This window comes from Rhinolophus hipposideros, assembly GCF_964194185.1.
Source record: "Rhinolophus hipposideros genome assembly, chromosome: 10".
NCBI lineage: Eukaryota > Metazoa > Chordata > Mammalia > Chiroptera > Rhinolophidae > Rhinolophus > Rhinolophus hipposideros.
The window spans coordinates 85,449,816-85,476,208 of NC_138056.1; the positions used below are offsets into that span (position 1 = coordinate 85,449,816).

The 26,393-nt window shown below is 47.0% G+C and overlaps 1 protein-coding gene across 1 annotated transcript in view; it reads left to right on the forward strand.

Moving 5' to 3' along the window:
* Positions 1 to 12,596: 12,596 nt before the first annotated feature.
* Positions 12,597 to 26,393, forward strand: part of TMPRSS4 (transmembrane serine protease 4) — a gene marked incomplete at both ends in the record, with an annotated part of 34,814 nt that continues 21,017 nt past the window's right edge. The window contains 4 exons of the mRNA XM_081062749.1: positions 12,597 to 12,614; positions 16,728 to 16,761; positions 20,250 to 20,363; positions 25,291 to 25,443. Coding sequence (XP_080918875.1) covers positions 12,597 to 12,614; positions 16,728 to 16,761; positions 20,250 to 20,363; positions 25,291 to 25,443 — 319 coding nt within the window. The remainder of the gene's footprint in view (positions 12,615 to 16,727; positions 16,762 to 20,249; positions 20,364 to 25,290; positions 25,444 to 26,393) is intronic.

Below are 26,393 nucleotides of genomic sequence, written 5' to 3' on the forward strand. Positions count from 1 at the left end.
CAGAGGCAGGGCTATCTTTTCGGACTATCCCCTCCTAAGTCCTGCCTGCCCTGCTGACCAGTGTCTCCTGGTCCGTTTGCTGGAGGCTGGCACTTTTCCAAGACTGAGGGTCTGTTTTGATGCCATGGTGGCCTCCTGCCACCTTCCTAAAGAAACTGGCTCCTTTTCTTTTTAAGGAAAACAGTGGAGAGCTGCCTCAAGGCAATCTAGGGTGTCTGTGGGGGTCTTCTCTTTGGTCTCTTTTTTGGCCCTGCCCTATCTCCTTCTCTGAACTCTTGAGTTGCTTCACTGTCTTGAGGCAAAGAGAATGAATCCCATGTTTCAAGAAGGACAGCTGAGGACAGGGAGGGGACCCATGGAATCTTCCTTCTCCAATTATTGGCAAAACTGCTGCAGTTGCCCAACGACCAACATGAAAATGAGAGGGGAGGGAAGGGACAGGAAGGCAAGGGGCAGCATTCTGTCCAAGGGGAAAAGAGGTGATTTGCTGGAGCCCCTTCAGTGCCCCCGCCCGAGCATTTCCCATGGGACTCCTCTAAAAAGTCTGCTTACGTTCTAGCCCCAGTGCCAAGAATGCCAGACGGTCAGAAAGGGGAGGCACTTGGCTGCTTCACTCTAAAATCCAGCCAGGATCGAAACACCAGCTGCCCATATCCCCATCCAAGGAAGTGCTCAGAAGCCTAGCCTACACAGAGAAGCTGCACCCACCGGGGCTCTCAGGGGAGAAGAGGAAGCAGTGCCAGCCTGACTGGCTCTGAGCTGCTTTTTGGTGGCACTGAGGAAACTGGAGTGTCTCTTGGGGGAACAACATAGTAGTTTCTAGGCCAGATAACAGGAGCACTAACTGTAGAATCAAAAGGTCAAATGGCCAGCCCCCTTGTTAGCTTATTAGTCTTGAGACTTTATTCCTTCTGAGACTCATTTTCTCCCTCTATAAAATAGAAATATTATCTACACCACCCCTTGCACACACAGAGGGTTAATGGAAAGATTGAATGGGCCGATAATGTATGTGAATAGGCTCTGTAAACCATGAAGGCCTGTGCAGATGTAAGGACTTATGACTAAAGAGGAATTTGCTCCAGGAAATGACAGGTGGGCAGCATGACCAACTCTGACCCTTCACTGCCCAAGGATCTGGACACTGCTGTATGAGTGAGGGAAGGCAGGTGGGCACACTGTGGCAGAGGAGCCAGGCCTGGGACCCCAAAGGCAAGGCAGCAGCACGGCCAGGATCCAGGGTAGGACCAGGGAGCCTCTGGTCCCTGAGGTAGCCATTAAGCCACCTGTGCCTAATTACCCTGTAATCTTCCTCTAACGAGGCCAGTACAACCATAGCTCACAGCCCTGGGGAGAGTTAGGACAACGCATGCCCAGGCCTAGCCCTCCCTTCCCCTTCTCTTCCCTGCCTCCTTCCCCACCCACAGGCTCCTCCCTGAACAGAGTCAGAGTCCTGCAGGGTTGCTATTTCTTAACAATGGTTCTCCCTTGAGACTATTCAACTGGGTGTGCTGAAGGAGAGCAGGGTGTAGGGAAGGCTGTGGGGAGAGGGCTGAGCTCATTCTCCACCCGGGAGGGAAATGTATCCCATGATACCTAGGCTTCAGCTGAGCCCTGGAGGGAAGCCAGGACACCGTGACTAGCCATCCTGGTCTTGACTCAGCATTATCCAGGAGGCCTCAAACACACCATGAACCACTGGAGTAGAGTGTTGAATGTCTGAGGTCAGTCCCAACCCTCTGACTGCTCTGGAGGAAGCAGGTTCTCCCTACCCTTTCCTCTCTGCCTTGCCAGCTGGTACAGACCAAGGGATTTGCTGGGCTGAGCTGTGGCTCAGGAATGTAGCATGCCAACCTGCTGGCAGTAGGGGTCTAGGAGCATGGGCAGAGGCCACCTCAGATGGAGGTAGAGTCCAGGAGCCCAGTGAGGCCTGGTGGCACCATCCTGAGCTCTTAGACAGCAGACCAAGAGCTGGGCAGTGAAAAGAGGGTAAGACAAGCAAGGGGGGGCCTTGGTGCTGCTATGACCCCCCCAAGTGACTTCATCCTTCCAACCACCATTTGGCCAGCTATTGGCCAGCCTCCAGATGGCTGGAAGGCTTGGGAGCAAAAGGATGCAATGCCTAGGTTCTGCCCACAGAGTCCAGAGGAAGGACAGCTCCTTAAGCAAAGGATCCTAAAAGAGTGTGACAAGTCCAGTATTATGGGTGACACAAGGCACCCCAGGGGCAGAGAACACAGTAAATTCTCTCTGGGGTGGTCAAGGAGTTGTCCCAGAAGAGAAAGTACTTGTGCTGGACCTTGAAGGATGAGCAGAGACGGTGGGAAGGGTATTCCAGGCAGAGGAAACCGTATGTGACCAGCAAGAAAGCCTGGCAGTGAGGGACAAAGGGGAGGGTGCTGTGGCGAGATCAACAGGCCCAGGGAGCAGGGAGGGCCACGGCTGAGGTCTGGGCCCATGGGGTAGTCATGCAGGCTCCTCCACCAATAATCTCAGGTTCCGGGTCCCCACTGTGCACTGGAGCTCAGTGGGGATGGACCAGAGAAGGGTCCCAGCCGCTGCCAGGGGCTCATGTTTAGGCTGAGCCTCCAGAAATTTGGCCCAGGCCACCTGTCCCTACCAGGCAGGGCGGCAGGCATCCAGCTCCATTCACCATTCACTCGTTCCCCAAATGGGCGGTATGCTCCCTGTGCCTGCACCAGCCTGGTCAGTGACAGAAAGCACATGTGGGTCCTACTGTCATGGAGCTCAGAGTCTAGAGGGAGTGGGAGCAGGGAGAAACAGATGGTTATTAAACAATCACATAAATTCATGTTTAACAAACAACTGAGACACATGCTGTGATGAAACACAGGGTGCTGGGAGAGCTCTGCCAGGGCATGTGGCCTTGCCCGAGGCCAGAGGACGCTGAAGGCTGCATAGAAGCTGGGAGGGTGGGAGAAGGGCCATTTCATGTGAAGGTGGCAGCACTACCCCCAGGCTCGCTTCCATTTTTTAGGGCTCTTCCCTGCTGCTTTTGGGGCCAGTCCTGTGCCTGACTACTGACATGGAGAGGTGGTTTAGAAGTAGGGCTCCCTCCATGCCTCCAAGCCTCTTCTCTCAGTCTTCCTTCCATGCAGCTGAGAAAGCCAGCAGTCACCTGCAGCAAATATCCTTCACTCCCTAGCCTGTCACCATGACAAAGCCTAAGGGAATCTGAGGAGCTGAATGTGGAAATTGAGGAACATTAGTCCAGGGCGGGGGTGGGAGGAATAGGAAAAAGAGACCAAAAGCAGGGCTCAGTCTCTGGAGAAACTTTCCAAAGCCCCAGAGCCCACCCAGGACAGCAGGAAACAATCACTGTCAGGACTGAAAATCTTCGCGGGCCTCTCAGAATTCCCAGAGTCACCTCAGTCTTTCTTCTTGCTCAGATGAAAACATCTGCCTCTATAAAACACCTCAAACTCCCAAGCAATGATTGCCCAAAACAGTGAATTCCCCAAAACATAAAAGGCATTCAGCTGCCATTTTTTATAACCCTATTGCAACCGCACTGTGATCTTCTTGAGGTCAGGGTCTGTGTCTTTTCCGTGTTTGAGCCCCAAACCTAGCACAGAATAGGCCCCTGATTGATGTTGGTGAATGAATGACAAATGACCAAGACTGAATCCCTATAACCAGCTACCTAATTTATCTGACACTGAAAAGAACGTTAGACAAGACTGACAGGAAAAGATACCAGATTCTATCAGAGGTGTTACCTAAGTGTTTTCATCCCACACAGGACTGGGGTGAGGGAGGGACCGGCCTGAGCCCGCCCACAAACCCCAGTGATGAGCAGAGCCCATGTGGCAATCCCCCTGCTACCTGCTTAACTCCACCTCACAGCCTGGAGCTCTACCATGATCGCAGCAAAGAAATTCACAAACAAGACCCAAAACCACAACCCCTCTCCCCGCCCCCTCCCTCCCAGAGCAGCTTCCAGCTTCCTAGCATAATCCACATGGAACCAGAGACCTCACCTGGCCAGGGGTGGGCACAGATCCAGGGGTGGCCAATGTGTCTTTCTTTGTCACAAAACATCCTGCACACAGATCCGGCTGGGTTCTGCCTACTGGTATGGCTGAGCCCTCAAATGCTTTAGGCATTTCCTGCAATCTCAGTTTCTTCCTTTATAATATGCGTTCATTCATTCATTTAGCATGTTTTCCCTGAGCATATACTAAATGTCATATACTGACAAGACACTGTGGGAGATTCAGAGAAGTATACACAAAATCGAAGCCTTCAGTTCCGTGTATTCCATAGATGGAACAGAGGCAGGGTTCCCCCATGCCAGGCACAGCAGGGCACTCGGTCACCCACAGATGTCAACAAGAAGGGGTAAGGTAGCTGAGGTCACCCCACCTCACCTTCATCCCGTTCCCACTCTGACACGGGACTTCACACATGATCTCATCTCTGATCCCCAGAGAGGAGAGTCCTGGCAGGGAACTAACCTGGTGAGTAGAAGAAACTGGTGATCTCAAAGAAAATAATAATAGCAGCAGCAACATCTCATCTCCACCCAAAAGCAGCAAGTACATCATTTTGTGGCTAGACAAACACATTGACATCCAGAATCTCCCTGAGTCTTACACCAGCTCTCTGAGACATAGTGACCCTCATTCTACAGAGGAGGTAACGGAGACTCAAAGAGCTGAAGTGACTTGGAAAGGGTCACTCAGCCAGGAAGAGCTGGGGCTGGGACACCAAGCTCTGGAACTTCAATATCAAGTGCCCAGCTTTTCCATTATGCCCTCCTCCTCCAACATGTGGACATAGAAGACCTGAACTTGAAACTAGAACTTGAACTGCAGAATCAGGGGTCCCACTTCCCTACCTAGAAGCTTATGGATTTTACAATAAAGTGTTCATTGAGGAAAGACTGCATCAGCTGACACAACTGAGTGGAAGAAAGGCAATGTCATTTCTACAAGGACACTGCATCCCTCACTAATCTACTAAAAGTCACTAAAGAGGAAAAAAAAACACCATGGATAAAGGAAACCACAATCAGCTTAGACGTTCAAGAAGACGGAGACAAAGTTTCATACCCAGTGCTTCTTAGGAAAGAAATCAAGTTACCATGAGATCATTAAGAATAGAAAACTGACTTAAGGAGAGAAAATTATAAGTAAATCAGGCCTAGGACTTATGTTATTGGTGGAAGGGTTTAATAGAAGTTACAGGCTAATGGCAAACTCTTCAGAATCACAGGTCCTAAGGAAAGGACCTTACGGGTCTTCTAAACAAGTGGTTTCCCCAAATTTGTTTCAACCTCGGAGCCCTTTGCCCCACTGATAGCTAACATAGAACCAAAATGTGGAAAACAGAAAAAAGCCAGAGCGGCAGTGTTGAAGACTGTGACCCCCACCCACTCCTGCCCTGCCTTCTTCCCCCTGCTGCAACCTATGGGGGCCCCACTAAACGCCCCCGTGGTGCAGTGGAATCCTTATCTGGCCTTGCCTTTGTCTACTGTGGAAATCTTCACCATCCAGCTTCTACTCACACATCTTCTGAGGCTTAAAATAACCTCTTGCCAAGAGAAAGTAGTCCCTTTGTAACTTCCCCCATTCGTCCTCAGCATTATTTTTGCCTCTCCTTGAGATGGCCCTCCACATTTTAAAGAACCACATTTGTGTTACTGTAGGTCTTCACTTCTCTGGCCTGTATCCTCCACCCTTTGTTCATAAAAAGTTCACGTAGGTCACAAAACATGATTTCAGGTCCCCTAACTGCCCTGGTCACTCTCCCCCAGTGCACTCTAGCCCATTGATTCCCCCCTTGGCCTAGTGAACCCATAAAACAGCTACCACTTGTTCAGCTCCTATTACATACATGCTAGGCCCTCTATTAGGCTCTTTCCCATTAATGATTAATGATGTTTTGAGTATCTATTATGTCAAATACTTGCTAGATTCTATATTAATATTGTTACTAATTATTAATAAAAAAATAGAATATATGCTCCATGGGCACAAAGATTTTGCTGCTTTTGTTCACTGCTGCTTATTCAGTCCCCAGAACACTGCCTGGATGAATGGATATTTTTATTTTTATTTTTTTGTTATTATTATTAACTTTTATTGCATTCTTACTATGTACCAGGCTCGATGAGCACATTGGTCTCATTAAGAGGAAGACTTATCGAATCAATCTTTCTCTCTCTCTCTCTCTCTCTCATACACACACACACACACACACATACACAAATTGACGCTCCCAGTGGTTAAATAACTTGCCTGAGGCCTGTGCCCCGTCCACTGTAAACCACGACCTCCCCTGGCAAGTGGCAGCCCAGTGAGGAAACCGTCAGAAATCCTCACAGAGTATGTGAGCGGGCAGGCAAGTGGTGAAGGAGCTTCGGATTACGCAACTGCAAAGTACCAGATGCAGGGACGTCACAGAAAACCACCGGAGCGCTAGAGGATCTGAGTTCAGTTCACAGGAGACCCGGGCGGCACTACACACCTTTGCCAGGAGATGGCTCTGCTGAGGCGGCCAAACCGCCCACGGGAGGCTGGTGCTCCGGGAGCCGCTGGAACACGGGAGAGTGTTCACTCCCGCCCTTGCACGGAACCGCGGTGCAGAACCCCCCCCCCCCCACGCTGTGTGGAGTTCTGCTCGCCACGCCTCCAGGGTAATTGGAGCTGAGGGGACTAATTTCACACGCTAAACTCCTCTATATGTCAAGCACCGAGCCAAGCATACCACATGTGTTATCTCTCAGCTGATCCTCACCAACAACCCTTTGAAGCAGATCGAATTTCCCCATTTTACAGATGAGTAAACTGAGACTCAGAAAAACTAAGTAACCTGCCCAGGAGCACGTGGCTAGTAAGGGGCAAAGCTGGATTCATGCCAGTGCTCCTGACACAGAACTCAGAAGCAGCAGGGACAGGGACAACCTCTGACCAGAGCAGCTGAGACCCCTCAAGCCCCAAAGAGCATGGAGGACCATGAGCAAGTCTGTAAAATCATGAAGAGGACCAGATGGGATTCCTGTGCCTTAAAAAATTCCACATCATAACTAACGGGTGGAGCACCCTGCAGTATCTTTCCCACCCTCTAGTTTTATCAGTCAGTTTTATCATTCCTGCTTCCAAAGGCAGAAACTGGGTCCAGGAGGTGTTAAGTGATTTGCCCAAGGTTGTTGAGCAGGTAAATAGCCGAGTCAGGCTTTATAAACACCAAAGTCCCTCTCCCCTCCTACACGCCCCTCCTCCTTAAAGTGTAAAGGATAATTCAGGACAAGTAAAAGGGAGTATGATTTTTCAAAGGCAATATAAACTGTGTGGGATTCTTTTATAAATATCAGACTGCATCATGGATGGCAGTTCCTTAGTTTAGGTAAATTGCAATGTTTAGGATTCCTCCACGCGTTAAGATTCATCAGCCTTTCCTAAAGGCAAACCCCTAAGAGTCCCTGTTAGTCTCAGTGTCCTGACTCCTGATGGCTCTCTTGGGTCCCCTTCAGCCACCACCCAGGCACTGACCTCAGGTGTGCAAAGGTGGGGCACCTTCCTTCACATCAGACCTTCCTGGGAAGAGAAGGTATATTGACCCATCTCCCTGGGGCAGGAAGAAAGCTGAGCAAAGTAGAATTGTTGGGAACTCAGAAAGGCTGCAGAGGATGGGCTGCGTCCCTGAAACCAATAGAAGGACCTCGGAGGGACAGCCAACAGCAGAATCTCTCACTCCTGCCCTTCACGCTGTCTTGACATGTGACCTGGTGAGAGATAGCATAACAGTTCTGTTCCTCAGTGTCCCCATTTGTGAAACAGGGATAGTTTACCTTCACCCTCTCCTCTGGGTCTCCCACCTGGAGTTAAGAGCTATGCTGGAACCCATTCCTTAATGAAGGCAGCGGGGCAGCAGGCTAACAGCAGGCCACCTGATACCTCGTCTCTGCCCCAAGCCCTGCCCCGGAGGCATTATGTGCTGGGATGGGGGCGAAGTTTCTCAGTTCAGACTGCCAGCACATCAGCACTTAGGCAGCTTAGGACAAGGCAAAATGGTTTCTAGTGTAGCAGCCAAGGTTGTGGTTAGTCCTGAAGGAAAATGTGCTGCTGTTGGACACCTAAACACCAGGCAAAGCGAGTGAGAGTGTTCCCTGCGGTCCTTCACATGAGAGGTTGGGTGTCCACCTGTACGCAGCATGGATGGCAGGAGAGAGGTCTGTCTAGAGACAGGGAAACCGTTCAGATGATACTTGAAAGCCAGGATGATTTGTCATCTGAGAACCTTCCTGAGCCTGCATCACAGCCAGGCGCATCTCAGGAAGTTCATACCCTCCTCTCCAGACAAATGATCACCCAGCTTTCATGTCCCCTGTCCTCACCTTACCTGTCATGGCGGAGGCCCCCAAGAGACAGGGTATTGCTCGAGCCTGGAAAACGCATTAAACTGAGCTATCCCAGCTGCACGTAGAGAGGACACAGCTTTCTGCCATCGAGTTGGGCATGAGATGCAGGTTCAGGCCTGAGAGAGCAGAGTAAGGCCCCTCAGAGCAGTCCTCTGAGCACCTCAGCCAGCCAGTGACCGAGTCCCACGCTGCAAGCTGACTGTGAGCAGCCTTTGTGTCTCCTGGCTCACCCAGAACTTTCCCCACCTCCTCCCCTGGGCTATCCCCTGCTGTGTCACTGGCCTCAGCAACCTAGCTGCCACCTGCCAGAGCCACAAAGGACCTGTTTATCCCATCACCTAGCAACAGCAGCATCCCTGGCTCTAGGTTTTCCCTGGGAGATGCTGGGAAGCCAGGGCTTTAGCCCCCAGAGGAGCCTGGAGCTGCCGCAGACACAACCAGGGTCCGAAAGTCCCTTTTATGTGCCCCTGCTTTCCTCCCTTTTCCTACACCACAATCATCCCAGCTCTGCCCTTACCAACTTCATTCCAGAACAAGAAAATGCAGAGTCAGCATTGCAGAAAGGAAGAGAGAAGTAAGGCCCCTGGGGCAGGCTGCTTGGCAAGAACAGCAAAGAAGCTAGCCAGGCTTTCTGTTCCTTAGGCCTCTAAGTGAGGCCTGCCTCTTCTGCGCCTCATTATTAGCCTGGCGGAGTACACTCATTTCACTGTGTGGTTTTTAACCCTTTTATCTGCTTCACCAACTCTGAAAGAGAGTTCCCAATCACCCTAAGGGATCTTGATGTTCAGAGAGGTTGAGGGGCGTGCCCAAGGCCACATAGCAAGTAGAAGACCAGATGAGAGCTCATTCTCCCCAGGCTGGGTCTTTGTGGCCTCTCTGCAGCATACTTAATCCTCGCCCTCATTTAAAAACAAGAGCTGCCACGTGTCTGGGTTTATCATCTCTGAGCTGGAAGGGTGGAGCTGAGCTAAGCCTAAACACGAGTTTCTCTGGGGCCTAAAACACCCACGGCTGAGAGTAATTGGTTAAAAAAGGAAAAAAAAAAAAAAAAACAGGAAGGAGAAGCAGGTGAGAAAGGTACAAGCCTAATGGAAGACGGGAAAGAAAGGATGCTAATATCAATAAAGCCCCTACTCAGTCCCAAGCACTGCAGTAGGCCCTTTCTAACAAACTCTGGGAGGACAGGCTTCTTAGCCCTGTCCATGGATGACTGTGCAGAGCCAGACCCTAAGCAGAGGTGGGTGCCTTCAGATGGAAGAAGGGCTGGGGAGAAGCTGGGGGTAACCTCTGCGTGTTGATGGCATGCTGATTACATGCAACTAGGCTCCATGGCAGGGGAGTAGACAATCAAAAGGCCCAGAACCAGCTAGTGACACTTAACCCACATTGGGTCCTGAAACTGGGGGGAAATGAAAACAGACTGCTGAATGTAAAAGCCCGGCCCCAGGAGCTGGATCTGTTATTTACTGGCTCTGAGACCACAGTGGCCACTTAATCTACATGAGCCTTGGTTTCCTCTTCTGTAAATGAGGGATAATTTCTCAGAGTTGTTCTGAGGATTAACTGGGATAGCAATTATGAAAGTACACTAAATCACATAACAATACCCAGCTGCAGTAGTTAATTGTTCTGCCTTCACATTTGGGTCTTGGATTAATGCCTTTCTGCCACCGGTGTCCAAGAAGCAGAGAAAAGATGATTCTGTGAGCTAATCAGGCAATCGGCAGGTGTTTTTCAGCCATCTGACACCCGCCCACTTCCACCTCCTCCAGCTCAGGCCCTCCTAGGTTCTGGGGGCCTGGGCATTCTTGACCTTCCATTGTACCCCAGACAGCAGGAGTTTCATCCCCAGATGAGCCATAGGTCAGACACTTGTTGGACCCGTGAGTGAGGGCTCTGCTGCAGGCTGAATCAACAGAGCAGACAGGCCTAACCCAGGCAGTGGCACCAACACAAAGGAAAATGCTGATGCTTTCGCATGGTCTGGGCTGGGCCTGGGCCGGGCCTGGGCCATGGCAGGTGTGACCAGGTATTGAGTCAAGTTGGGGATAAACAGAGACACCCCCAGCAAAGCAGAAGGAGGCACAGTTGGTGTCGTGCGGGGCAGCCTACAGGGTCTCTGCTCCCGCTCCCTACATAAGAACGCAGGATGTGGTGAGGCCAAAAAGGAACACCCACAGAGCCATAGATAGAGGAGTTATACCACTACAGTCTCGCTGGCGGCTGGTTGAGACACAGGAAACAAGAGCCACATGATCCCCAACTCTCACTGCTCCGCTTGCAGGCTCAGCCACCCTCTACTTGCTAGCCTCCATTTTGCTGCTAGCGTAGCCACGGCAGTTATATTAGTGTCCAATGGCTCACTGGTTACAGCTGACGGCCAACTAGCCACAGCTGATGGCCATCCAATCACAGTTAATGGCCATCTACTACCTGAGCCAGCACCTTTCACGTGAGGCCGAGAGCCCGGAAACTGCACTCCTGCCTCTGTTCCCACAGCTGGTCTTTGGTGGACTCAGCCTTCTTCCCGCTGTCAAGTCCAGGGCCAGGCCTCTCCCCGTCTGGCCTGTTTTCTCATTGGAAAACAAGGGAGTTCCCTGGGATGGTCTCCAGAGACCCTTTGGGCCTTGCATCCCGATCAGCGTGGGCTGCAAAGTGCTGAGGGCTGGCCACATCCCGGAGTCCTGCCTGCGCCCATATCGCTCAGCCGCGTTTTTCCTTTCCTCAGTTCAGGATTGATTCTGGGCTGAGAGGCAATGCAGAGATTAGCCCCATCTCTATCCTGCTCAGGTAGCCATTTATACTGATGTTCCCCAATTGCCACTCATAGGCATAAAATGCACCCACACCTCCCTGTCCATCATCCCCAATACTCATGACCTTCAACAACTTCCCTTCCCAGAAATTTAGCAACCTATCATCTCTGATCTCTGTATCAAAGATATTTGCTAGAGAGGCTTCAAGAAAAGTCAAAGAGTGGGACACTAACTGGAAGAAGGGGGCAGCATGAGAGGCAGAGCAGATCAGAGGGAGGACAGGAGTTTGACTCCTCCAACTCCTCAGCATAGCCAGCATCTGCCTTTTAATTTTCTCTTTGACCCCCAGGTGCAAGGCACTGAATGAGTCATAATCCTTCATTCATGACATTTTTCACTATTGATCCATGCAAGGCCCCCTTGTAACCCACCAGCTACTGTGTTTCCCCGAAAATGAGACCTCACCAGAAAATAAGCCCGTGCATGATTTTTCTGGATGACGTCCCCTGAACATAAGCCGTAATGCGTCTTTTGGAGCAAAAATTAATATAAGACCCGGTCTTATTTTCGGGGAAACACAGTAGTTAGACGATTTTAACCATGTATTACAGTAAGCCTCCATAAACCCACCATCCAAAACAAAAGCTAGGATTTAACAATAACCTACATCAAACCAGGAGATCCCCCTGCTGAGGTAGATGGACAAATCTCTTTTATTTAAAAATTCAACAAATATTGATTGTGCATCTTTTATAGGCCAAAAGCTATGCTAGAAACCCCCTGCCAAAATCAGTATCATCCCAAATCCTATGTTCATCATTTCCTTGCTTTTTTATTAAAAAGATTCTGTGCTCTCTGTAATCTTTTGAGACTCTTTCCTTCAATATTGAATTGTTAATGTCATCTGTATTATTTTGTGGCACCATACCTCATTTATGTTGACTGAAGCATAATATTCCATTGGGTCAATATACCATAGTCAGTATCTTTAAGGCTGGCCTGGGACTGAGCCCTGAAACTGAGATATTTTCCTTAATTCTTTCATTCAACAAATATTTATTAAATACCCACTATTTGCCAGGTATTGTAGGTGACAACAGGGAGCGCAATAATTAGCAAGATAGCTACAGTCTCTATGTTTCTAGCCTGCAGATTTGATTTAGTTTATTGTTTTCTCTTTCTCTTTTATTTTCAAAAAGGTATGACATTTTTTCTGTATAACCACTATTCAGTGGAGAGCAGTTGAAAATGTATTGGCTGAAGGAGTACTGAGGTCACTTTAGTTCAGCAGTGAGGAATTCAAAGCCTCAGGAAATGCAGACTATAAGCCTCTTTTGTTCCCTCTGTAGCTCAGCCTCTAGCATATTCGGGTCCACCAAAGGCATACAGTCAGTATTTGTTGAATTAATAATAGATAAAAGAGACTTGCCCTACACGGTTCAACTAATGCAGGCATGTACAAGTATATAGAGGTATGAGGTGTGACCAAATAACACAGTGAATGTTTAAATAAAATAAAAAATTTATCACAGTAAAAGACACATTGCCATTAATCCCCCTCAAAGTACCCCCCCTCACTTTGAACACACTTATCCCGTTGTTCTTGCCACTTTCTGAAGCAGTTCTGGAAGTCCTCTTGAGTGTCTTTAGTTATGCTGTCGTGTCCTGAATTGATTCAAAATGTTTATTTTTCATGGTCATTTTGACTTTGGGGAAGAGCCAGAAGTCGCACAGTGCCAGGTCCGATTAATAAGGTGGATGAGGACACACCGTAATGTTTTTATTTGACAGAAATTGCCATGTACCAGAAGTGATGTGTGACACGGAGCATTGTCATGATGGAGGATGATTTACAGCACACTTTAAAACACACCTTCTCTCAACCTTAGCTCACACCCAACTGACTGCACCGAACAAGATGAAACTTGTCACACACTGTTCCTAAGGTTCAATGCACCTCTTCCCATATTGAAGGTCCCTGCCTTTCTGTCAGATGGCACTTGGCAGCAGCCTTCACTGTATTTTGTGATCACAACGGAAAGGCTCCCTGTCACACATCGCTTCTGGTACAGCAATTTCTGTCAAATTAAAAACATTACGGTGTGTCCTCATCCACCTTATTCACCGGATCTGACACCGTGCGAATTCTGGTTCTTCCCCAAAGTCAAAATGACCATGAAAGGTAAACATTTTGAATCGATTCAGGACATCGAGGCAGCCACGACAGCACAACTAAAGACACTCACGAAAGAGGACTTCCAGAACTGCTTCAGAAAGTGGCAAGAACGATGGGATAAGTGTGTTCGAAGTGAGGGGGGGTATTTTGAGGGAGATTAATGGCAATGTGTCTTTTACTGTAATATATTTTTTTAATTTAAACATTCACTGTATGTTTTAATCACACCTCATTAACTCAGTGAAAAAGAATGAATGGACAAGGGCCAGACCTCTAAATGATCCCACCATCCTGCCTCTCCTGTAGCCTTCCACATCTTAGCACACACCCTCTTACCTGCTCAATAAAAACCCAAGAGCATTCAACCCATTGGTGGGGCCTATTGCCTTTATCTAGCCACACATTGAATCTTTCTGCCAACAGCCTCTTTCTCCCTCCTCTTATCCTCACCTTACTCCAACCATGTGGATCTCTATTCTGTTCCTCCAACACCAGGCTTACTGCTGTCTGCCTGCCTGCCTGGCTGGCTACTTCCTGTCATTCAAGTCTCCGCCCAGAGGCCCTCCCTAACCACCTGACTCCTCCCTAGACCTCCTACTCTAAGTATCCAGCCAGCCACTGTCTCCTATCACCCCCTTTACTCTCAGCGTAGCACCCATGCCTCTCTGATCTTTTTTGGTTTATCTGTGTACAGCCTGCCCTCCTCCTGCTTCTCCTCTTCACCCCTCACTCACTGCCTCACCTGAGGTGAAGGCAGGGCCTCACCTCTCTTGTTTGGGCATTTCTCCCATCCTGCTGCAGTCATCTCTTATTTGTCTTTGAATCCACAGCTCCTAGAGCAGTGCCTGGCACAACACAGACACTCAACAAATATTTTTTTCATTTAATACTTAATTATCTAAAGCTGCCCATACTGGTTATCAGACAATTGATATCACTCCTATTCACTTTTGAATATGACTTAGAGGACTTCGTAAACTGTTAGGTGCCAATTCTGTGTAGATTACTGTTGGCATTTTTATCACCTGACTCTGTAGCCATAGCAAGGCAGAGTCCCCCAATTCATTCTCAGCTTTATCCTGGACATCGTCCCCTACCCAGGCCCTGGTAATTGTGGAGGAGAGATGGGTGGGAATGAATTACATTGCAGAGCCCAGAGTTCAGTTCCATTTAATAGTCATTTATCAGATCTTTAATAGATACAAGCCCAATGCAAAACACAGAAGGTATAAGGCAGTAAGAAACAGGACCCTGGTGGGAGAGTGCTGTAATAAAGTCCTGTACCAAATGCTGGGGGAATACAGGATGGAAGGGCACAGAGAAGGGGGCTCTAATGTGTGAGCCACACTGTCCACCAGAAGTCTCATTTCATCCTCACAGGTGTGCTTGGAAGTAGATGCATTTTACCCACTTTCAGAGGATAAACTTGAAGCTCAGAGAGGTTAAGTATCTTACCCAAAGGCTCACAGTTAATATAGGCAGAGACTATATTACAACTCAGCTCCTGCTATCTCTACTACTGGCTGTCTCTACTACATCCCCCAGCCACCTGTGGCTCATGTCACCAAAGGGCAAAGCCAGGCATGGCCCTCCAGCAGACTGCAGAGTTTGGGAGAAAAGGAAGAACTCCTTCTCCCATTGACTATGTCTGCCATGCTGAGCCACGGGAGCAGGCACTGCCCAGGGACCCCCTATATCTAATATGGGGCACTCATCCAGGGGTTAGAAGACAGCCTCTCCCTCCCAAATGGGACTGGAAAAACTCCCAGCTGGAAATGTTCAGGATCCCACTGTTCTTCCACCCACCATTGGAGCCATCAGAACCTCAGCACAAGAGTAGGCAAGCCCCTGGGTGGAGACCTGGAGTTTGGGCAGACCTGCTGCTCCCCCAGCCTGGGGATTACAGATCCTGTGCCAGATTGGGAAAGGGAAGAAGAGAGGTTTCTGGAAGGCATGAGAGCAAGGGAAGGGTTCAGAGAGCATGAACATTGGCAGCACCCTCCCCTTTAACCTTTGCTTTGCAGAAAGTGACTACATATACTCTGTATGCGAGCCTTTGTGTGCATGGCTGTCGTGTGGGCCCCTACACGGCTGTGTGTGCTGAGTGCATACAGGACGTGGTATGACTAAGTGGAAGAACAGAGCCTTGCATGTATTTGTGTATGTGTGTCGATGGTGACCTAAGACTACACTCACAGAAATACCATAGTGCTCTGGTGGTTTGTTTGTCTTTTTGTTTTATGAGGTATAACGTACATTCAGTAAAGTACTCAAATCTAAAGCATACCACTCAATGAATTTTTACACATTTGTACCCCTATGTAGCCAACACTTAGATTAAGATCTGGAAGCTTTCCAACATTTCAGAAGTCTCCATTATGCTCCTTCCAACAACCACCCTCACCTCCCCAGTGGGAACCACTATTCTGACTTCTATCACCATAGTTTAACTTTACCTTTTAAACTTCATATAAATTAAATCACCCAGAGAATGCTCTTTTGTGTCTGGTTTTCTTTCCTTCATTATTATGTCTGAGAGTCATCCATGTGTCATTGCATTTAGCATTAGTTTATTCTTGTTCGTTGCTGAATTATATTCCATTATATGAATATACCACAATTATTTATCTACTCCACCAGTGATTGATGTTTGGGTTTTTCCAATTTTTAACTATTATGAATGAAGCTACTACAAACATTCACATACAGGGGTTTTTTTTGCTACTCATATGCACTCGTTTCTCTTGGCTACAATCGCTGGGTCATGGGATCATAGAATAGTCACGTGTTTAGCTCTAGTAGATTCAGCCAAATGATTTCCCAAAGTATTTGTACCAATTTACACACCCACCAACAATGCATGAGAATTCCAGTTGCTCCACATCCTCATCACACTTAGTACTGTCAGCCTTTTTTAATGTTAGCCATTCGGTGTCTATGTAGAGATATATCATTGTGGTTTGAATTTGCATTTGCCTGATGAGTAATGATATTGAGCTTCTTTTGCCACTTATTGGCCACTGGATTATCCCCTTTTGTAAAGTATCTGTTCAAGTGTTTACAGAACTATAACATCTGTAAAAGTGGATAAATAATTGGCAAAAGAGACAGTAGAGCAGAATAATCTCATGAAACTCAGCAACACACACAACAACCCAGCAACCAGTCATTTCTACAATTGCTAACAACTATTTGCTACAATTAGTAAACTAATTATACCAGGTCATATAGATGTATAACTGAATTTTATATTTTGAACCAATTATTTGGATATCACAGAGACTCTCCTACTTAGATTCAGCAGGGAGAAGGGAACGCAGGTGAGAACTAAGAGCCTCCCCCGGGCTGTTAGCCCCAATCTAAGAGGTTCCCTCCCTCGACTCACTGACTCTTTTTCCTTCAATTGCAGGATCCTGACAGTGATCAACCCCTGAACAGCCTTGGTAAGAACGGGTCTGGTTTTCCTTTATTTACCTCAGCCTCTGAGTTTCAATCAGTTACCAAGTAGATACTACACCCTTCTTGTGTGGCCCTCACTATCACCACCAAGTGCTAAACGCTGTGGGAGACATCCATCCACCCGTCCATCCATCATTCAACAAACACTTATTAAGCAAGTGTAAGATCCAGGATTCATTCTAGAAGTAGAAGACACGGTCTCTGGAGAAATAGGACCAACAAACCTAAAACCCCAAGAACAGTGATTCTTCAATTCATTCGTTCAGTTACTCATTCTCACATTCATTGAACAACACTGTGAGTGCCTGCCACATGTCAGGCTCCGGGATGGACACTGGGCTACAGCAGTAAATAAGATAGCCAAAGTCCCTGCCCTCAGGGAGTTTACATTCTGACCATGCTTTCAAGAAACAAGGTCGACAAAATGTTTTCACTGGTAGAATAGAAAATGGTAGTGTTTCCCTGACTTACAGGAGAAACATAAGTTAATAAAGTGTTCCCAAATTTAATGGTTTTTTTCCCCCTCCCATTCCATTTTCTTAGTCCATTGATACCTACTCCTGATAGCCTGCTGGATCAGCAAAATGCGTGAGCAAAGAACAAACTAATATGACAGATCGATAAGGAAATGACCAATCCCACTTAATTGGACAGCTTATTTATTTCAGAGTTGCAAGTTCATAATTACCACAAACAATGTAATCTTCAGCAAGTGAAATGATGCCTAGTTTATACTATAGAATTTCATATATCAATAGACCATGATGTCCCCAAAAGCACACCAGACATCCAAGTGCTCCCGCACCTGAGTAAGCCTGAGAACTGCCAAACCAGAAAACAAGTTAAGTTTGCTATAAAACAAGTTAAGAGTGAGGGTGCTCAGGAGGAGGGGATCAATGCTGAGTGATCAGGGATAGCGTCATGGGTCAGGCAAGCTTTGATAAAAGCCCTACAGGAAGAAACTGTCACAAAACAGAAGGAAGAGATGAGTGTCTCAGTGGTAAAGGGAAGAGCAGGAACAAAGATTCAGAAGTAAGCATGAAAATGGCTATTCAAGGAGCAGGGAGTGAACCTGCCTATGTAGTAGTGGGTGTTGGCAGTGGGAAGTGCACTTGTCTGGGAAACTGGAGCTAAATTACACTGGCTTTGAAAGCTCTGAGTAGAGTATGGTCCAGATATGGAGTCATGGAGAGCCTCTGAAGGTTTTTGAGCAGGGAAGTGACGGAATGAAAGCTCAGTCTGGCAGCAGTGGGCAGGACCAGCTGGAGGAAGGAACAGTGGCAAGCAGGGAGGCTTCTCATGGCTCAGTGGATTCATTAACTTAAACCAAGTACAAGACAATAAACCAAGAAAACCCTTCCCTTCGTGATGATGTTCTTCCTGAGAACATCAGAGAGGCAGAGACGTCAGGCCCTGGACATGGGAACTCATCAAGGGGCTCCCAATAGGTCATCCATCTCTGAGAAAACAAGCCAACCTCGTGTCCCTAGAGGTAGGTGCTCAATAAATAAATCATGCATAAGTGAATAAACAAAATTTCACCATGTCCATGGCCACAGAAAAAAGGACGGTTCTGGACATTGATTGGTGGAACTTTAAAAACAGTATCTGCTACCATTATTGTGTCAGGTCCTGATAATGACAGGCAATAGCAGCCCACACCCCCAGGGCCCGAGCTCTGTGTCTGAGCTTTAAACTCTCCCTTTTGAGGAAACACAAAGCTTTTCCTCCACTTTCCCTATCAACAGATTCAATGCTATCAGCTGTTATCGGACACCGGGTCCTGGAACGGTGCCATTCTCTGCTTTTGAAGAGCTGAAGAAAGAGATAGAGACAGACTAGCCCTCATCATTAAACGCAGAATAAAATAAGACCTATAAGAAAGATGGAAGGGATGTGCTTAAGAGAACAAGCAAAGAGCAATTTCTTTTTATCCATTCAACAAATATTTTTTTGAATATATTTTTTCAAAAAATTTCAAAAAACAAATATATTTTTTGATCATTTTTTGAATAGAACAGACAAAAATTCCTATCTTCTTGGAGACTTCATGTCAAGCAGGAATGGGAGGGGACAGAAAAGATGCAAAATAGGTAAAATATGGAGTACGTTAGAGATGATAAGTGCTTTGGAAAAAAAAACAGGGAAGGAGGATAGGAAATGTTGGAAGATTGCATTTTATTATAAATAGGGAGGTCAAAGAAAGAATCACTAAGAAGATGACATTTGAAGAACACTTTGAAAGAAGTGAGGGAGCAAGCCATGTGAAGGTGAGGGGGAAGAGAGCAGCCTATTGTTTTCTAGAGATTCTCATGCTTCCTATGACTCCTGACTTAGTTCACCCCAAAAAAGTCCCCGTGGCAGGCTTATTGTCTGCAAGGAGAAGGGATGCAGAGGACCCTGTCTCTGTTACTTCCTCAGAATTTAACTCTTCAAAACATTGCCCATGTATTATCTCCTTGGGTAACCATGTGAAATGGACACTATAGTTGTTAGTGTCTCTACTTTAGGCATCGATAGGCTCCCACCCCGTCTCCAGAGCCCCAGATTCTTTTCTTCCAGTCCGTCTCCTCCCTGATGAAAGATGCATCTTGCTAAATATTAACATGATCCTATGTTTCTGCTGCTCAAAGCTTTCCATGGCTTCTCACTGCCTTAAGGATGAAATCCAAACCCCTAACATGGTATTCAAGACTCTCCACCAACTGGCTTTGCCTGTCCTGCCTCCATAACATGCTTTCACCCACCTGGCATCCCAGGGACACCAGGAGCTCACAGTCCCCACCCCCAGGCCTTTGTCAGCTGGTCCAGCTCCTCCCTCTCCCATCTCCACCTACAGAGGCCCATTTGAGTGCTTTGATGGTGTCTGATGGTACTGGCAACTGTGTCCCTGTTTGTCTCTTCCCCAAAATTGTAATCTCCTTAAAGACAAGGACCATTCTAGAAACTTGCTGTTTTTTGAATTGAATTGGAGATGGGAGCCATTGGGGTGCACTCATTCACAGGTATTTCTTAAGCCTCTATTAAGCACATACTGTAATGGAGGCCCCTGCCCTCCTTGAGCTTATAGTTTAATTTAAAAAGCCAGGAAAGAGGATAAATAATAGTAAAATGAATGGGTCGTGCCTCTCCCAGAGCAGACACAGGTCAGACTGGACAGGGTGAAACATCCTAGAACAGACTAAGGCAAGACTAGGGGAAGAGGCCATGGTCTGGAGGTTCATTTGAAGGGCTCTTGTGAAATGGATAAGCCTAGGTAAGTGAAAGGAGGTGGGATAACCATGTGCTGATGAAACTAAGCCTAGTCTGAAGGAATAACCCACCCCCAACGCTAACAAAAACTCTCCCCAAAGCCTTTCTGTAGTTCAGCGCAATGGTGGGGGATGGGGAAGCCAGAGGGTGGGGAGTCTCTGGGCTTTGGCAGGGGCGGTCTCCAAGTGGTGACTGCAGGCTCTTCCCCTCCCCTTCGCAGATGTCACCCCCCTGCGCAAACCCAACACTCCCCTGGAGACCTTCAAAAAGGTGGGGATCCCCATCATCGCAGCACTGCTGAGCCTCGCAACTGTTGTCATCGTGGCTGTCCTCAGTAAGTAGCAGCCCCCAACCGCACCCCGTCATTACTGTCCCCACTTCCACCCTCACCCTCCATATTTCCACCCCATCAGAGTCACAATGCTTTGTATCTACATGTATCCATCCCCTGCTTGGAAAGAAGCTTTCCTCTAAGAGTGAAAAAAGGAGATGAACCCAGCCCCCATCTACCCTAGATGGCCTCTATCCCAGAGGGTTTCTTCTATAGGTAGAGCACAGTTGCAGACGTTACAACCCCTCAGGCAATTAGCACGGGCAGGCATAACCCCTGCCTCCTCTATCCCATGTCTGCAGACTAGGAGCTGAGTGGATCTGAGCAGCTCTACTGGCTAAAAAAGCAGGTCGCATTTCTGCTCATGAGGAGGGGATAAACAGAGGAGACACTGGGGGAAGACCACCCAGGCAGACAGCACCCTCCCCATCTTTAGCTCTGTCTTCATCATGGCTGGTGACTGAGGCCCAGTGAGACCTTGGGCCTCACTGGGCAGGCCACTCTGTGACAAAGAAGAGTAAACTGAATGAGCAGGGATTTCCACAGTCCCTCCCTTGCAGTGCCAACATCAAGTCCTTGCCTCCTCCCTAATAGTCACAGCAGGTTACCAACCACAGCTTTCACCGGGAGCAGAGCAAAGGGGCCAGAGTCTGGGATGGGGATGCTGGCACTGCCACTTGTTGCTCTGTGACCTTGAGTAAGTTCCTCCACCTCTCTTAACTTCGATCTCCTCATCTATAAAACATTGTGCTTCCCTCAGAAGAACATCAGAGAACCAATGACATAATGTGTATAAAGGACCTGGATAAAAACTAGGTTGTGCAAGAGTGTGTGGGCCGTCGTGCAGCGTGCAGACATGTAACCAATGCCAGGCATTTGCTAACCAGCCAGGAGGGGCCTTTCAGGAGCCTACACTTGTAACTGTGGTAGTATCTCCACCAGCAACAGCCATGACCTTGTTGGAGGACACTCTGGAATCATCTGGTCCAACTCCACATTCCCCACTTGAGTACCAGGCTCAAAGAAGAGGCGTGGCAGCTGGACACAGCTGGATCAGGTCCCCAGGCTCCCAGTTGGGCAGGTCCACTTCCCCCTGTGGTGATGGAAATGCAGATTCACAACACAAACACCACTAAAATCCCTGAGAGCCCTGAAGGGGTATGAGATGCAGAAAACCCCGTATCATTTCTTCTTGACCTTGACTGGCCCAAAGTGGTGTTGGGTTTGCAGCAGCAGCAGCAGATTTGCCATCCTCAGCTTGTTTTGTTCACATTAATGTTAAGATGACCATGCTTTCTCTGAGCATATGCCCCACCGCAGTGAAGAGAGAAGAAGGTCCAAACTCATCCAGGGGAGCCAGCGCAGGCACCAGTGCATGCTTTAAAGTTGGGGTCTCCCTGTGTGCATTCCATGCCCTGGGAGCCCTCAGGTTCAGCAACTGGAGGAAGTAACTGAACCTCCAGCCTGGGGTACAGTCCCTTAACCTTTTGGCTTCTGGGGTCTCTGGTAACACTGTGTCCTGGCTTTGTCCCAGGAGACTGGAGTAACCCTGCCTTACTTACCCTGGCTCCCAGCCATGAACCAAATTCTGAAGGTCTAGGAAATATCTGACCTGCTCCTCCCTAGCTTTACTCAAACCAGGAGCACCAGGGCCAGCAGGTGACACCTTGAGCCCCCTCAGGGAAATCATGGAGAGGCAGCAAAGAGCTTTGGAGCTAGACAGACCCAGATTGAAATCCTGGCTCTACCACATAAGTGTTATGTGGCCTTGGGAAATAAACGCTAACTTCTAACCTCAGTCCTGATTTGTAGTGCAAGTTAATAATGGCACCGACCTCCTAAAGTTGTTGTCAGGATTACGTGAGGCAATGCACAGAAAGCATTTAGCACTAACAAGTGGGGGCCTCCACAGACTTATTACCACCACTCTTAGGGCCAGCAAGGAGTGATGCTGGGCTGCAGATGGGGACCTTCAGGCCAAGGGAGAGTTCAGTGAGGTGGGAAGAGCTCTTCCTGCCAGGAGAGTTTGGAAAAGCGTTAAAATATCTGTTCCCTCCCGGGGCACAAGGATGGTTCAACATTCGCAAATCCATCAATGTGATATATCACATAAACAAAATAAAGGAGAAAAATCATATGATTCTATCAATTGATGCAGAAAAAGCGTTTGATAAGATACAACATCCATTTATGATTAAAACACTTACTAAAATTGGTATAGAAGGAAAATACCTCAACATAATAAAGGCCATATATGACAAGCCCTCAGCTAATCTCATAATTAATGGTGAAAAGCTGAAGCCCTTTGCTCTATGTTCAGGAACACGACAAGGTTGTCCCCTATCACCTCTGCTTTTCAACATAGTGTTGGAAGTTTTCGCCAGAGCTATCAGGCAAGAGAAAGAAATAAAAGGCATCCAAATTGGGAATGAAGAAGTTAAATTGTCACTCTTTGCAGATGACATGATGCTATATATAGAAAACCCTAAAGACTCCACCAAAAAGCTATTAGAAACAATCAATGAATACAGTAAAGTTGCTGGCTACAAAATCAACGTACAAAAGTCCATTGCTTTCCTATATACCAACAATGAAATCTCAGAAAAAGAGATAGAAAAAAACAATTCCTTTTGCAATTGCAGCAAAAAGAATAAAATACCTAGGAATAAACTTAACCAAGGATGTGAAGGATTTATATGCTGAAAACTATAAGACATTTTTGAAAGAAATTGAAGAAGACACAATGAAATGGAAAGACATTCCGTGCTCATGGATTGGAAGAATCAACATAGTTAAAATGGCCATATTACCCAAAGCCATATACAGATTTAATGCAATCCCCATCAAAATCCCAATGGCATTTTTTAAAAGAAATAGAACAAAAAATCATCAGATTTGTTTGGAACAACAAAAGACCCCGAATAGCCAAAGCAATATTAAAAAAAAAGAACAATACTGGAGGTATCACACTCCCTGATTTTTGCTTGTACTACAGGGCTACAATAATCAAAACAGCTTGGTATTGGCGGAAAAACAGACACATAGACCAATGGAATAGAATTGAGAACCCAGAAATAAAACCACATAAATATGGACAGATAATTTTTGACAAAGAAGCTAAAAACATACAATGGAGGAAAGACAGCCTCTTCAACAAATGGTGCTGGCAGAATTGGATAGCTACGTGCAAAAGAATGAAACTGGACTGCTATCTGTCACCATGTACCAAAATTAATTCAAAATGGATCAAAGACTTAAGCATAAGACCTGACACAATAAACTGCATTGAAGAAAACATAGGTACTAAACTTATGGACCTTGGGTTCAAAGAGCATTTTATGAATCTGACGCCAAAGGCAATGGAAGTAAAAACTAAAATAAACAAATGGGATTATATGAAACTGAAAAGCTTCTGCACAGCAAAAGAAACTATTGACAAAATAATGAGGCAACCAACTGAATGGGAGAAGATTTTCGCAAACAGTTCCTCTGATAAGAGGCTAATATCCAAAATATACAAAATATATAGTGATGAAAGGAGAACTGACTCTGGGTGGTGAACACACAATGGGATTTATAGACGATGTAATACAGAATTGTACACCTGAAATCTATGTAAATTTACTAACAATTGTCACCCCAATAAAATTAATTAAAAAAAAAAAAAAAGAATTACCATATGACCCAGCAATCGCTCTCCTGGGTATCTACCCCAAAAATATAAAAGCATTTCTCTATAGAGACACGTGTACTCCAATGTTCATTGCAGCTTTGTTTACGGTGGCCAAGACATGGAAACAACCAAAATGTCCTTCGATAGATGAATGGATAAAGAAGTTGTGGTATATATACACAATGGAATACTATTTGGCGTTAAGGAAAGATGATATAGGAGCATTTGTGACAACATGGATGGATCTTGAGAGTATAATGCTAAGTGAAATAAGTCAGACAGAAAAAGCAGAGAACCCTATGATTTCACTGATATGTGGTATATAAACCAAAAACAACAAAAGAACAAGACAAACAAATGAGAAACAAAAACTCATAGACACAGACAGTAATTTAGTGGTTACCAGAGGGTAAGGGGGTGGGGGGTGTTAGATGAGGGTAAGAGGGATTAAATATATAGTGATGAAAGGAGAACTGACTCTGGGTGGTGAACACACAATGGGATTTATAGATGATATAATACAGAATTGTACACCTGAAATTTATGTAAATTTACTAACAATTGTCACCCCAATAAATCTAATTAAAAAGAAAAAAATATATATCTGTTCCCTGAGGAATTAAAAACACTAGACTCACTCCCATCACCCAAGATAGTGAGCAACAGAATTTGAAGGCAACAGGCAGAAGACAAAACAAAACAAAACATCATCCTTTTAATGGGTCTTTCTACCCCAGATAAAAACAACTAATTCTAGAGCTGCACTTGATAGTTATGAGACACTTTCACAAAGGCAGCTCACCAAATATCCTCAACATCTCTGCGAGGTGGTATCATCGTCTCACTGTGCGGATGAGGAAACTGAGCCCCAGAAAGGGGAAGTGACTGATGTAAATTCACGCAGCAGGCAGGCGGCAAAGCCAGCACTCAGGCCTTCAGACTCTAGGTACAACGCATCTCCTCCAGAGGCTGTGCCGGAGCCTGGGGCTAAGAGGCTAGTGGCGGCTGTTTCTGAAGTTCTCCCACACATGTTATCTCTCTTGACTCCTCGGCCATCTTTAGGTATGGGACATTTTACAGGTAAGAAAACTAATGCTCAGGCCCAAGTGCACCAGTCACTAAGCGGCAGAACTGGGCCTGGAACTACTGTCTGCCTGTCTCCAAGCCCAGCATTTTCAGAGAAACACAGCCTCTCCTGCCGCCAGGCTGCATGGTTAGCCCTCAGCCCTCTCTACCCCTTCCCTTCCTTGCTTCCAGTCAAGGTGATCCTGGACAAACACTACTTCGTCTGCGGGCAGCCTCTCCACTTCATCCCCAGGAGCCAGGTGTGCGATGGCCAGCAGGACTGTGCCTCGGGGGATGACGAGCAACACTGCGTCCAGAGCTCCCCTGCTGGGCCTCCCGTGGCAGGTGAGTCCCGGGACTGTGGGACCAGGGGAGTGGGCACAGCAGGAAGTCAGCTCAGGTTCCCTTGGTCCGCTGCACAGCGTCTGCCACCTGACTTGTCCGTTTCCATCCCTATTACATGGTCTTTGAGAACAGGACCACGTCTTGTCTACTAGATCCCAGTGCTTAACGTGCAGCAAACACTCAATAAATATTTGACGAACAAATGCGAACCAGAGAGGACAGAAAATTATAACTGAGCCTACCCTATTTCTGCTGTGCCTGGGTGAAACTGAGGCAGAAGGTTGAATTGCATAACCTTGGGGAGTTCCCTCCTTTCTATGAAATCTGTTACTTCAAGGGGAGAGAAAAGGGACGATATGGCTATTAACCAGCTATTGACCCTTCTATTCATTAGATAAGTGTTATTGTAGCATGCTGTGTAACAAGACTGAGCTAGGTCCTTCAAAGGAATGTGAAGTGTTTGAACATAAACACCCGTGTTCTTCCTTGAACTGGGCCAGCCCCACTTGATCCACATAGTCCCTGGGCTCTGAGGAGAAAAAGTAGCCCAGAACATGGGTGATGGGGGCTTTTAAAGGACAGAGCCAGGTGACTTCCTGTGTATTTGCTCTTGTTTTTAAATAAAAAGTCAAATGCTTATGGACACCTGCCGCCCTACTGCCAATAGTACTTCTCATTCAACTTCACGTCTCTGTCCTCACATGGAGAAGGAGCAAGGTCCCTCATTAAGAAGTTTCCCCAGTCTGGGCAAGCTGTGTGGGCCCCAGGTGGGGGGCATATACCTATATCATCAAAACTGACACCTACAGGATCAGTAAAAGGAGGAGCTATTAAGAGTTATGCTAGGGCAGCAAATCAAAATGGAGATTGACCGCAGAGCATTTGGTCACTCTAGCTACCGTCAACATGAGTCTCAACCAGACAAAGCCAAATGGAGGAGCTTCCCTTGA